The sequence below is a fragment of the Myxocyprinus asiaticus genome, chromosome 39 (assembly GCF_019703515.2).
Source record: "Myxocyprinus asiaticus isolate MX2 ecotype Aquarium Trade chromosome 39, UBuf_Myxa_2, whole genome shotgun sequence".
Lineage (NCBI taxonomy): Eukaryota > Metazoa > Chordata > Actinopteri > Cypriniformes > Catostomidae > Myxocyprinus > Myxocyprinus asiaticus.
Genome location: NC_059382.1, coordinates 28,426,319 through 28,441,496, shown reverse-complemented (window position 1 = coordinate 28,441,496; position 15,178 = coordinate 28,426,319). Strand labels below are relative to the sequence as shown.

General features: G+C 38.6%; 1 protein-coding gene across 1 annotated transcript in view; it reads left to right on the top strand.

Annotated features, from left to right (window-relative positions):
- Window positions 1-15,178, top strand: part of arhgap35a (Rho GTPase activating protein 35a) — a 134,902-nt gene that overhangs the window by 69,676 nt on the left and 50,048 nt on the right. Inside the window, exon 2 of the mRNA XM_051678648.1 lies at window positions 9,206-13,308. Coding sequence (XP_051534608.1) covers window positions 9,577-13,308 — 3,732 coding nt within the window. The 5' untranslated portion in view covers window positions 9,206-9,576. The remainder of the gene's footprint in view (window positions 1-9,205; window positions 13,309-15,178) is intronic.

Here is a 15,178-nt window from a genome sequence, read left to right as displayed (position 1 = left end):
TAGAGTTTAATTGTTATAATGTGGGATGCAGACAGATACACTTAGCCAAAGTCGTGTCCTTAACAAATAGCAGAAAACATTGAAAATTGCGTGGATTCAGTGATTAAAGTTGTCTTTTTTTGATGAGGCTAAGAATTTCAAGCACAATGTAAGTGCTCGTCTCCTGTGAGCTCATGCCACTTATTGCCCAGAAGGTTATGTTACTTTTGTAGATTTCTACAAGTATCAGCTACAAATCCGACGCTAAATTCCGCTGAAAATGGGCATTTATCTGCGACGTGCTTGCCTGCATTATCATCATTGTACATAAAATATAGAACATGACACGCATTCACCTTTTGCAAATACAGGTTTATTTATTGAAAACAATTGAATGTATAGAGCAGGACTAATAGAGCAACCCTAATAGCCTGTTCTAAATGGAAATCACCAAGTAAAAGTTACTTAACATATTAAAACAGTCAGAACATTGTTGAAAATAATTAACAGGTAGGCTAAGGCAAATATTCGAGAGAAAAAAGCTTGTGCGTATTTCACGACATAAGCCATTGATCTAATATGCCATATGTTCTGTAAAGAACGTTAACCAATAACAGTTATGATGTTAAAAAAAAATAGCTATATAGGATAGAAAATATAGGCTTGTGATGAAGCCTACAATAAACCTAATGTATTCTAAACATGACGTGCGCACAGAGGAAAAGATCGGCAGTCAACACCTCATTGAAAATAGCCTTCTTAATCAGCAGATTAAAAAAAAATAGCATTCCTAGCCTAAATCATTTTCTAGGCTACTTAAAATCATAAATTTTTTTTGAGCAAAATTAACACATCAACATGGTCTGGGGAAAGATGGGACTTGACTCACCTGAGGCTACAATCATGCTCTTAAAAAAGCCTGCACAACGGAAAAATAACTTACAAGCACGCACAGATTTCAAGATGACTCAAATGTGTAAACATCCGCTTCCCGCACCACCACCGATGTGATTTCACAGCTACTTTGCTGAGTTTGCTTGTCTAGCGAGAGGACATTTTTCAGCGTATGCCAAGAGTAAGAGAGGGAAGAAGCACACTCAGCCTGAGGTGAAATGAAACTATGGATCTGCTCCAAATATCCTCTTTTGTTCAATAATACTTGTATTAATTATATTTAAAATGTGCAACATTAATATGACCATCATTTAAGTGCAGCTTCTATAAAAATATAAAGCCAAACATAAATGTTTAAAAATGTTGAACAGATTAATGGGGAAAAATATTAACCGACTAGTAATTCCAGTGTCGACTATCAGCATCAGAACCGTTTAGTCGACTAGTGGACTAGCCTCGCACATCCCTACTTTCAACCTGTCAATCATTTTACACGTTCTCGTAGTAGGGGTGGGCAATATGACCAAAATCGTATATCACCATACGAGTCATTTTAGATCACGATGACGATATACTGTATATTGCGATTTATAGTATTTGTTTCTTCTTCTGGAAAACCAGTAAAAATAGGTTAACATAATAACGAGCCCATCTTTTGGCTTTCATAACATTCTTTAGCGTACTTCATTTTAAAATGTTAAAACAGATTGTTTGTAGTACCACAAGTGATTATCATCGCGTGACAGTTTGCATATTAATTTTTTCTAATCTCTGTCAGCTTTTGTGATCCAGATGTCGCACCTGTTTTAATAAGCTCCTCTTCATTTTCTTAACTTTTCTTTTGATTATATCAGCAAAATGTAATCAAATGATGGAGATGTACAGATGTGCAGTGTAGTAAAGCACAGCTTGGCATGTTAAAGAGATGATTCAGGTGTCTGGTCAGTCAGATCACGGTGGACTTCTGCCTCCTCCGCTGTAGAGTGCTCGGAACCTGCCCGCAAAATCAGAATTGCAAAGAATCAGCCACTAGTTTGTGGGCATGTTTGCGCCGTTGACTGATCTGCATAATTCCTTTAGTGAATCTGGCGTTAAACCAGCATGCGCAAATAACTGGTGAATTCATCCCCCGCTCAATCCTGGTTTCAGTTTCACGTAAAGCATGCCCACTGATAGATATGGTCACGCTGCGCACATGAATATTTACATATCATGATATACACGATATAGCAAAATCTCTGTCGAATGACAATTTATCTCATTGCCACGACATATATTGTCATATCGCCCAACCCTATCTCATAGTATTGTAGTTGCAGTGAATTATTGAGGCTTACTGCTATTTTTAAGCCATGTTGTTCGTAACAGTTGTCTGTTGAGGGTGCTATTTTGCTGCTGTTGTTTTAAACAACCGTTTCTGCACGATGTTGGTTTCAATAAAGCTAATTTTTTATCTTTGGAGTGCAGGGTTTTGGAAAGAGGGGGCGTGGCTAATTCAACGGCTCCGTTTCGTGGAAGTAGAATGGCTGAAATCGCTTACAGCACCTTTAAGTGCCATCGTGTTACCATAATAATAGACCAGTGTGCAACAAAGTCTCATTCTAGCAGTCCCAGTCCCTGAACAGATGCGCATGAGCTCATAATGTGTAGAGGGGTTGCGCATTTCATTCTTCGTATTCTCATATTTCTTCCTGTAGAGTGTATATTATATCAGTCTGGATCTGGTCTCTCTGGCTCATGAATGCTGCGTGGGTCAGTCTGTGACACTAAAAGAAGGCTATCCCGGCCATGTCAGTGTCTCAGAGCAGTTCCCGTGCATTGTGAAAGCAAAGTTCTGCAGGTTCACTCCTTCAATCAATTCCAAACATCTGTACCGCTGCAATTTATTAAACAGATCTAAAAACTCCACACAGTTGTCTTATAACAGAAAAGGAGGCGATGACAGCATTTCACCAGACTTGTAATAAGGAAAACTGTAAACTGTCAAACTCACACTGCACATTTTCTGTCAAAATAAAAGCTTCATTTGAAGGTAAATACGACAGAAATATATTGTATAAAGCAAATCTAATCCTCAAAATAATAATTCAGCATTATATTATAACAATAAACTTGACTGGGTCCCACATTAATAATTCAGTATTATACAGGGCTCAACGCTAAGGATTTTTTCTAGGATTTATCCATTTAATTTTGGTGCTCTCTCACTTGTTTTCACCTTGCACCAACGTTATAAGTCTAGCACTGGCCCAATCCGGCAAGTGACAGTTCTCTCTAACAGATGGCCCCGGGCCATCGCACTGTCCTTAGCCCTGTTACAACAATATTCAAATGGCTTCCAAAAAGTGAGTTTTAATTTTTGCACACCCTGTTTATTCACAAAAAATGTTTTGGTAAAAATAGAAGTATATAAAAATACAAGGTAAATAATGATTTAATATCATTCTCTCAAGGCAGTCGCACACCGGACGAGAAGCGTCACGCCGCTAGGACACGGCACAGGTATCAAACACAGGGCACGTCGATGCAGTTCATGTGGCAGACAGTACACACAAACGTTCGCAAGGTTTTCCCCTTTTTAAAGAATGAACAAGGCTAGAGTAAATAATATATGTCCATTGATAATGATTTGGGTTGAATTTAATGGAAAATATTTGAGTTGCGCTCCGTGGCACGGCAGAAATTTGAGCAGCCTCCGGAGTTGTAGGTGGGCGCCATCGACAGACGCTGAGTGGTGGCGACGGTTTGTGTACATTTCAATTGTTTCGAATTTTAGAACACGCCATGTCGTCCGCCAGACGTGTCCGGAGTGCGACCCCCCCCCCCTTTGTTCATATAGTGAAAAACTGTAGAAAACATGGCTTCCTTATTTTAAACTACATTTTTGCCTCGTATGTGTGTGCATATATATATTGCCCAATTTGGAATGCCCAATTCCCAATGTGCTCTAGGTCCTTGTGGTGGCGTAGTGACTTGTAGTGACCTCAATCCGGGTGGCGGAGGACGAATCTCATTTGCCTATTCATTTGAGACCGTCAATCCACGCATCTTATCACGTGGCTTGTTGGGCGTGTTACCGCGGAGACATAGCACATGTGGAGGCTTCACCCTATTCTCCGCGGCATCCACGCACAACTCACCACGCAGCCCACCGAGAGCAAACCACATTATAGCGACCACGGTGTGACTCTACCCTCCCTAGCAACCGGACCAATTTGGTTGCTAAGGAGACCTGGCTGGAGTCACTCAGCACACCTTGGATTCGAACTCGTGACTCCAGGGGTGGTAGTCAGCGTCTTTATTCGCTGAGCTACCCAGGCCCTTTGCCTCATGTATTAAACATTTTGGATATATTCAATAGGCTGAAGAAATACTGAGATGTAATTTTGTAGCCATATCGCTTAGCCCTATATGACAAAACAAACCAGGAGAAGCAGCTATCTACCATCTATCTAAACTATATATATATATATATATATATATATATATATACACAAATGTTTTTTCTATTATTGCAAAGTTGACATTTGAGTGAATTGTGTGAAAATAATGAAAAATAAAAGTTCATTTTTTTAAATTTTTTTTTGATTGAAGATTCTGTACATGAAATTTACTATCATATTAAATTGTGTGACATCATATTTATTGGCATTACATCAGCCTATCGACCTCCCTGCTCTTAAGATATCGACATTGGCCATTAATAAAACCAATATTGTCATTCAAAAAGTCAGTGGTGTTGATAATTTTTTATATTGCAAAATCTTTTTGAGAAAAATAGAGACGATTGAAAGCAGCCAATGTGCAGAGCTCCCTATAAAGTCGCAGTGGCGCGCACCAGAGACAGATATAGAAACAAAGACGTGCATTAAGCGCATAGACTAAAGTCAAGCACACAAAGAAGACTGTATGCAGACTAGGTGTTTCAAACACATTAGCATTCGTGGCCGAATGAAACTACAATCCCTAAATTCTTTCACAAACCCACACACATAGCAACGGGAGAGTTTATTCATGATAACATGCAAACAAACAACATGAAAGAGGAGCTTGCGCCAAATATTGCACTGATTTGCACCGAAATACAGCAGGTTCGGGAGACGTGGGTGATGTTTTCGTTTAATTTCTTTTTTTTTCTTTTTCCCAATGCCTTTCTCTACTCTTGGACGCTCTCCATTTCATTGGCTTTTGCTTATTTCCGGTAAATTGCTTGTCAGGACAGTTCACAAACCTGATGATAAGGATTTCAGGGTTCGTACAAGGTGCTTGAAGTGCTTGAAGTACTTGAATTTGGCTTTTTCAAATGTAATTTTTACCAAGAGGTGCTTAAAAAGTTCTTGAATTATAGAAAATCTTAAAATACGTTGCTTAAATCATTTAATAAATGAAATGTATTTATTTTCGGAAAAACACGACGACAGACCACTAGACCACTGCTGAAGCAGGCAGCGCATAGACGGCGCTGTCATGTGGCACTTGTTACATTTGGCAGGGCTGTTCAGAATGGGCCAATCACAATCAAGTGTTACTGGAGGATTTAAAAAATATATATTTTATAGATACTGCTGTTGCGGATTTAACAAGTATGAATCCTTGCAACTATCAGTTTTAATTCAAATTTACTCTCCAGAGTGAAAAAATGATATGAGATGTAAAACGTTTTGAATGATTTGAATGCAGATCAATGGAGGATTCAGTTTTGTGAGCCGTCTAGTGCCCCCTTCTGTAAAGAAAGCTTTGTGTTTCACAAAATAGGTTATTTCTGACAAAATTTGGGTCAGTATCAAAATATGTTGACAAACATGTCCCTTGACTTTTTTTTAGTCATGAAAAAGCTTTCAAATAGCGAAAAAAAATGTAATTAAAAGGTTTTTTTTTTTTTTTTTTTTTTTTTTTTTAATAACCTAACCTTTAATGATATGAAATGGCTTGAAATGGTTTTGCAATTTTTTTAGAAAATATATTTGAAATTAATTGCCTGAAAAAATCCTTGTTCCCTTCTTCTGGTACACCACTTCTATGACATGTAAAGTTATTTGTGTATTTATTTTGTACTTCATTTTAACAAAAGCATTAGTGCAAGGCCAAACAAGTGTGCAAAAAATCAAAACAAAATTATTATTAATAATTATAATAATTTAAAAAGAATGTTTGTCCCTTGATTTCATGTTATTGGTTTTATCAATGTTAAAACCTTTTTTTTTTCTTCTTTTTTTTTTTTTTTTATTAAATACAAAAAGTTGTAGAAAAAATTTAAGGTTTAAGTTCAGAGGCAGCTTAAATATGCATATAGTGATTTTTCCCAGCATGTTAAAAAGTTATTCACATTTTAACTAATGTTTTCACACAAAAATTTTTGGTGTTGTACCCCATTGAACCCTCAAAATGTGGTGTTGTAACCCATTTAACCCTCATTAGTGTTAACTTAGTGTTAACTTGCTTCATTCGTGAAACTGTGGAAATTAAATAATAAAAGAACAACAGTCAAGTTGTCCTTTATGAATAAAAATGTATGTCAACATGTTACAAAATGTTTACCCTCAGCGTTTATTGGCAAAAACTGAACTAAATGGAAAATTTCAATATTTTGTAAATTGGAAAGTCAACATTTTTTGAGAATGACCCATTTGCAACTTTGGACAGTTCCTCACATAAATCTGTTGTGTGACTTTAGAAAACATGGAACACAGCACGAGTCATCTGGACTACTGTTTACGGACACAGTTATTCACTTTTGTTGGAAAGCAAAGTGCGTTTTAAGGGAGCACACTACAGTTGCACATCAATTTCATCATGAATGAACCAAGAATTATTACTGAGAGAATATGTAGTTAAAGATGCTCATTGTTGTACTTATAATAAGTGGTGTTTTATAAAAAATAAATAACTGAATGGTTAAAATATTCTTATTTAAAATTAACAAAAATGATTTGTTTTAATGACATCTCGAGCATAGTCCTTGAAAACAAATAAAAATGTGCTTGAAAAGTCCTTGAAAATCCTTGAATTTAACTTTGAAGCATCTGTATGAACTCTGGGATTTGAAATCCATCATAGCGTTTGCGACGGGGTCTTGCAATCTTCTACGCGCAGAGCAAACAGATGGAATAGTGCATACTTGCTTGATACATTCCTGAAGCAACAACCTCGATATTTAAACCACTTTATCACCTGTGCAGGTGAGGAGAGGAGAAGCTGACAGCTGCACTCTCATAGGAGCAGATATAGGCTAGATATCTCTCATCCCGGACCAGCAACTTCCAGTTGTGGATATAAAAATTAATGAATAGGTATGTCATAGAATAATTCTAAATCATAATTAAATACTACTAAATGATTAATAATGCTTCAAGCTAAAAAAATACAAATATTTAACAGTATTTAACAGTATTCAGTGTGTTTTGAAAGAGCAGTGGTTCTCAACTGGTTTTGCTTTGGGACCCAGATTTTACATTGGTGCGTCACCACTTGATTTCCATAGTAAAAACATAATCTGTATTTAATGTATCCTGAGTCGCATTTCCTTTTATCTTGCATAGTTTTGTTCATGGTTTTCAAGTAAAAGGGCATGCATCAAGTGACATTATTTTTGCTACTGATGTCAACAACAAAAGCTACAGGAAGTTTTCTCTCCCCTCTTTTAAAAATGTAAGAGCATATTTATTTATATGCTATGAGACCATTATTAACCCGTTTGTTTCCTAATTTCAAACATCATTCAAACAGAATTACACAGGAGGAAAGGCTCCTCATTACCATGGTTAGGTGGATGTAGCTAGTCTTAAATAATAGTAGGCTAATAATAATAATAAATTATATATTGATGGAAAAAAAATACTAGCTGAAACATATTTTGAAACTGCCACTGTTGATATAAAATGAGGTCTAATAGATTCTACCTATAGATTATTTCATGTGAAACTATAACATTTTGTCAAAAATATAACAGTTACTTTTACTCATGTAAAATCGTGAAACAGTTTTGTAACAATTTTTTTTTTAGCACATAGCACAGTGTAGCTCTTTTCCTCCTCAGTGCTGTTTGGCATGTCAGGGCTGCCTACTGTTTGAGAGGTTCGACTTCCTCCGTAACACTTTAAACTAGAAAAGTCTCACTAGAATTGAATTGGGTCACATCAGTTTTGAGGTCAGCGCACCGCAATATCGAGGGAAGCCCTGTAGTTGCGTGTGTGCATCAGAGAGCAGAGCAGATCATTAGTGCGACCTGGTAGGCCTACCGTTACACTAGTGTGAATGCTTTAATGCCGCGAAAATATCGCAGTGCAGATGAGAAGCCTTTAGCTGAATGCAAGATTATCATTAAATAATCTCTTCATTAAATATTATATTATCATTAAATAATCTCTATCACTTGGGCAGCCACCGCAAAATCTTCAGTGGGAGAACCATTCTTTCCCTGCTGTCCGCGACCCAGTCCGAATAGAACTGTGACCCACTTTTGGGTCACAACCCACCAGTTGAGAAACACTGTGATAGAGAGAAAATATTTTTTTTTCTTGTGCTTTTAAGATATTTTTATAAGGTTCTAAAGAAAGAAACTGAAAGATTGTGATGCTCTACTAAATTATCGAACCATTTATTTAATCTTGTGTATATTCCATGTTTTGTTCACAGTTCATATTGACTGTAAAAGAACAGTGACTCGTTCAGATTTGTGAAAAAATTTGTTAAATTAAAAGCTGAAAGGGAAAAAAAACAGGAAATAATAATAATAATAATAAAAAGAGTAAAACATTTTTTTTTGAAGAAACTGAAGAAAAAAAGAAATTGGAGGACAAGATGCATCGAGAATCATTTTATAATCGTTACCCTTTGAATCTTATTTGAATTGAAACCTGAAACCAGTGAATATTCACACCTCTAGTCATTTGGGTTTCCCTAGTTTTCTAATTAACAACTGTAGCTCTGAAGCACTTATTGCAGCTTTCATCTATGCGTGTGTAAGCTAGTGGGTTTGCGGATTAGAATGTGATGCCTTGTATTAGTGTTTGTGGCACAGAAACATTTCATTGTGCAATTCATTTCATTGTCGTATTCATTATAGTATCAATATTTTTCCACTGCTGTTTTTATGCATGAACCTTAAGGGTCCTTGGCATCAAAGCTAATATGTAGACATCCTGCTTGATGCAGAAACTTAATAGTTATATTTGATCAAAGTAGAACAATAACATTTTCAGGCAGTCTTTGATGTTTTAAAGATGTAAATGTAATGGATTAATTGTTTTACTTTGTTTTATGCTCTATTTAAAGTATTATTTTTGTTATTTTTCTAAATGTAATGTGCATTGTTTTTGCTTCTTTCTTTCAGGGTCCAATCCAGGGTGGACAAACCTGAAACCTACTGTGTCAAAGAGCCCCTGAAGAGAGGAGATGGGCTGGAATATTACTGCCTGCAGCTCACCCGCCTAGATCCACAGTGCCTCTTCTCCCCCACTCTCTCCATTCTTCCCCTTCTAAACCTCTGCCAAACACTTGGATGGACAAATGACTCTGGATTTTAAATTTGTCCTTTAAGGGCATTGGACAAACTGGCCCTGCATGAAAAAATCCCTAAAAGCAACTTTCAGAATCTTTAGAAATTCACTTTGCCAGGCCTGAAAGCACTTGGATGGAATATCAGCCCAGCAGCTTTCAAATTAAAGCTTCTGGGAATAGCAAGATGAGCACTGTCATTCAGTGATGATGGCAAAAAAACAAGATGCCCGGGCACCAACCTACAACCTTGTTGTGGTAGGTTTGTCCGGAACCGAGAAAGAAAAGGGGCAGTGCGGGGTGGGCAAGTCCTGCCTTTGTAATCGCTTTGTCCGCCCCAGTGCTGATGATTTTTATTTGGACCATACATCTGTTTTAAGCACAAGTGACTTTGGTGGTAGAGTGGTAAACAATGACCACTTCCTGTTTTGGGGCGAGGTGTTACGAACGTCGGAAGAGGGTGCTGAGTGCCGAATGCATGTGGTGGAGCAGACAGAGTTCATTGATGACCAGACGTTCCAGCCACATCGAAGTACTGCCTTACAGCCCTATATCAAGCGGGCAGCTTCCACCAAACTGGCCTCTGCTGAGAAGCTAATGTATTTCTGTACAGATCAGCTAGGGCTAGAACAAGACTTTGAGCAGAAGCAAATGCCTGAAGGCAAGCTTTTAGTAGATGGATTCTTACTCTCTGTAGATGTGAGTAGGGGAATGAACCGTAACTTTGATGACCAGATGAAGTTTGTCACCAATCTATATAACCAGCTAGCTAAGACCAAGAAGCCAGTTGTACTTGTGCTGACTAAGTGTGATGAAGGGGTTGAGCGGTATATTAAAGACTCTCACACCTTTGCCTTGACCAAGAAAAACTTGCAGGTTGTTGAGACTTCTGCACGCTCTAATGTTAATGTTGACTTGGCCTTCCTTACCTTGGTGCAGTTGATAGATAAGAGTCGAGGGAAACCTAAGATAATTCCTTACTTTGAAGCCCTGAAACAGCAGAGTCAGCAGATAGCATCCGCCAAGGATCGCTACGAGTGGCTGATCAGCCGTATTGTGAAGAACCATAATGAGACATGGCCCAACATCAACCGCAGAATGCAGACTTCCCCTGAGTACAAAGACTATGTCTTCCTTGAGGGTACTTCCAAAGCCAAGAAGTTATTTCAACAACATGTGCACAGGCTCAAGCAGGAGCACATAGAAAAGCGGCGCAGAATGTATCTCAGCACTCTCCCACAAGCTCTCAACTGCTTGGTTGCAGACCTGGATGAGATCGATCACCTGAGCTGGTCAGGAGTACAAAAAGTTCTAGAGACTAAGCGTGAGTTCTCTCACTGGTTTGTTGTGTTGGATGACACACCGTGGGAAACTACACCACACATTGACAACATGGAAGATGAGCGTATTCCCCAGGACCTTTTGGAAACCCCAGCAGCAGAGGCAATCTATGAGAATCACTTAGAGCACCTACATAATGAGCGAAAGCGGGCAGAGATGCGATGGGATTTCAAAGAGAAACTTGCTTCATCACCATTTGTTACACCTGGCAAACCCTGGGAGGAAGCCCGTAGCTTCATTATGAATGAGGAGTTTTATCAGTGGCTAGATGAGCCAGAGTACCTTGGTATCTATAGCAAACACCAGAAGGTTATTGTTGACCAAGCCAAAGAGGACTTCCAAGAACTTTTACTGGAGTACTCAGAGCTGTTCTATGAGCTTGAAGTTGATGCTAAGCCCAGTAAGGAAAAAATGGGTGCCATCCAGGAGGTTCTTGGAGAGGAGCAGAGGTTTAAGGCCCTCCAAAAGCTTCAGGCTGAGAGAGATGCCCTGGTGCTCAAGCATATCCATTTTGTCTACCATCCTACCAAGGAAACATGTCCCAGCAGTCCTCATTGTGTGGATGGCAAAATCGAGCAACTTTTAGCCCTTCGTTTTCCCACACGATATTCCTTTGAGGGGAACACAAAATCCCAGTTTGGTGAGGGGAAGGTAGATAGAATTAATCTTGTAATTCTTGGCAAAGATGGACTTGCAAGAGAGTTAGCTAACGAGATCCGAGCACTGTGCACCAATGATGAACGGTACATGCTAGATGGAAGGACTTATGAACTGGCTCTTCGACCTATAGAGGGAAATGTATGCTTTCCAGTGAACTCCTTCCACACCCCTACTTTTTCTCCACATGGGTGCCTCTGCCTCTACAACTCCAAGGAATCCTTATCCTACATTGTTGACAGCATTGAGAAATTACGGGAATCAACCATAGGTCGAAGGGACAGTAGCCTGGTTCAGCTCCCTTTGTCTCTTCTGTTGGTCACCAAAAGGGGTGTGGGTTCAATTGCAGACATTGGAGGTGAAACTGCTCAAAGCCTGATTCAACATGGTCAGCAAGTTGCAGGCAAATTTCAGTGCAGTTATTTGGAGCCTGCTTCTCCAGGTGTAGGCTATGGCCGTAATATAAATGAAAAGCATTTAAACCAGGTTCTTAAAGGTCTCTTAGACACTCGGAGACCCGCAGTTAGTCTAGGAAGTAGCTCCCCACCCTTATTGCCTCCACTTGCAAGTTTCAGAGACTCTCAGCAGGCATTAGAGGCTGACTTGCGAATCGTAATGTGTCTCATGTGTGGTGACACTTATGATGTTGACCAGCTTCTTTCACCATTCTTGCTGCCCCAGCATTGTCGGCCTTCTTCCAGTCTTTCCAGTGGAACATCAGTGATGCTGGATTTATCTGTTGGTGGCCAAAGGCAAAGCATTGATCTAGCTGTGCTATCTTATCACTCATCTTTCTCCTTGCGTAAAAGCAGATTAGTGCATGGTTACATAGCAGTATACTCAGCCAAACGAAAAGCTTCCATGGAAACCCTTTGTGCCTTCCTATGTGAGGTCCAGGACATTATTCCAGTTCAGCTGCTTGCCGTTGCAGAGTCTCAGTCAGAACTTGCAGAATCTGAGGCAGTCCGGGAACAGCTTGTCCAAATGGAGGAATTGGCTCATGATATTGAGGGCCGTTTCAGCTCTGTGATCTGTGGACCTGGTGGGGTCGTGGGAGGCTTGCATCGGATGGACCACTTCCAGCCATTCTTCAAGGAGGTAGTGGAGAAAAGAACCATTGTTGAGGCAACACACATGTATGACAATGTTGCAGAGAATGTCACTAATGAGAATGTTTCTTCACCTCGATGTAGCTCTCCAAGCACCACTTTGCTGGACTCAGAAGATGACATTGAGCCCTCCTCACCTTATCCCACCCTTAGAGATGATTGCACCTTGACTCATGTTGGAGGTTTCAAGCTCCCTGATCTGGAAGGTGATGCCTTCTCACTTTTCTCTGAGATCACTACCTTTGAAAACAAGCTAAACAACAAAGTCCCACCTCAGGTGCGACCAAAGCCCAATGTCACCTTCGACATCCCCAAACCTCCAAACTACAGTTCGTACATGGACTTGGGGGTTAACAGGCGCTCATTACCGTCGGTCACCTGGCCACCAGGAAGTGAAGGTGGTTATGATCCATCTGACTATGCCGAGCCCATGGATGCAGTAGCAAAGCCTCGTCCTACAGAGGAGAATATTTATTCTGTACCACATGATAGCACACAGGGCAAGATCATAACTATTCGCAACGCAAACAAGAGTCATGCTAACGGTGCTGGCAATGGCTCGGACAGTGAGGCTGATAGCAGTTCATTAGAGCGTAGACGAAAACTGTCTGCTCTTGGAATAAAACCTCGTCTGTACCGTGATCGCTCCAAACGCCTGGGCAAGTTTAGCAGCTTCCGCACAAGTTTCATCGGCAGTGATGATGAGCTTGGGGGCCTCCCCAAGACTAAAGAGGATGAGCTTGGGGCACAAAAAGGGGACAGCTCCCTAAATGAGGAAGGCGAGGACCCAAAAAGAAGGAATATCTTGAGAAGTCTGCGCAGAACTACAAAGGTAAAATTTTGTGTCATGCATGTTAGGAATCTTTACATAAATGAATGAACACCTACAAGCTAACTTTGTTCTCTGAAGGTGACAATAGTTGATTTAATAAAGGTTAACATTCGCTAGACTTGCTGAGAACTATGCCATTTTTTCATTTATGCTGTTTTGGGTAAGAACAATGATTAAATATCCTCTAAGCATTTATGAATATAGATGGATTTAAAACAAGTAATCAAACCATCAGTTATGTGTGCTATGCTATGTCTAAATGATGTATCTTGCTGTGTGCATGTTTCTGTGAATGTGTTCGTTTACATGAGCAATCCTAAAAAGAAAATGGTAATACTGCATTTTGCTGATCCTCAATTATCTGTGGATAAATGCATTTGATATAAAAAGTCAGCAAGTGTTTTGGTGCCTGTCCAGCACTGTACCGATTTAGATATTGATTTCTCACTTCTGTTGCAGCATTTCAAATGCAGCAAGTGCAGCGGAACTTGCTTAATCAGAAATACCCTACTGCTCTACTTTTGTGGGGCAAAATTTCATTGCCATTGGCACGTTTAGCTTCACATTATTTGTAGATTAAGTGGTTGTTTTCTACTTCTTTATATCTTTTGATTTTTTTTCCATTGTGTTTTTTATTTTTTATTTTTTATTTAAACACACAAGGCCATCTCTGTGTACTCAAGTGCAATGGGATCATATGCACTGTGATTAGAACTTGGAACATAGTTCTGCTTAAAAGACTTGTTCAATTTAGATATGGCCAGTTTGACACATTAATTATTTTATAGAAATGTTATATTTCACAGCAGGGTCAGAAATTATTTTTTCAAAGGGCAATATTTGCCCTCTTGTTTTCATTTTTTTTAAATATACATTCTATCTTTTATATGAAAATTAATGAAATTGTAAACTATTGAATCAATTAACATAAATTCCCAATATGAATAACTAGATTGAGAATTCATCACCCTTACCCATAAATTCAATAAACATTAACATCTACTTAATACAATAATATATAATATAATATAATAATAGAAAATATTTGAACAGCATGTATGCCTAAATAGAGGACTTCATTATAGGAGTATTTATGCCCCCATACAGTATTTTGAATTGCGAGGGCAGTTTTGTTACTTTCAGTTTTTTTTCCAGAGTTTACATAGATGTTCGTTCGTTCTTTCTCATTCATTCATTCATTCATTCACATGGAAACAAAGTGATGTGCACAAAAAATTATCCATGTTAAATGATGATGATCTTGCCGAAAAGAGCATGTGTTTACAACTGATGAGCACTCCTGCTCTGTATAATGTGTGATAAGATGTACACAGAGAAATTCACGTGAACACCGAACACTATTGAATGCATATTGCATTGTATATTTACATTTCCTACTTGTGCACGCACAGTGTGTGACATAATTAAAATATCTCTTTATTTCTCCCTCTTTTTTAAAGGCCTTTCTAGGGACCTGAGATGTGAATTAGCAAATGCTAGAATCTCTATGTACAAATCTTTTTTAGTCTTTCTGTCCCTATACAAATAAATGTATACCATACCATACTCGATTCAAAACTGACAAATGCATAACTGGACTGTTTCTTCTAAACAGTTTTCATTATATTTAAACAGTATTTTAAATGTTGATCCTAGATGTTACTGTAAAGTCAGGCCAATGGAAGGAAGTTTGTGTAATCACTGAATTTATAGTTATTCCAAACAATGTCTAATGTAACTTTAAAATTTTTTGGTTTTAGTTTTCAGCTTAGCGTGTTGAGAATTTTTGGTTTTGGCCAAGAATCATTCTGTTGCATCACCAGGGAATACCATTATGTCAGTCACTCCAATAATACTCTGTTTTAACACA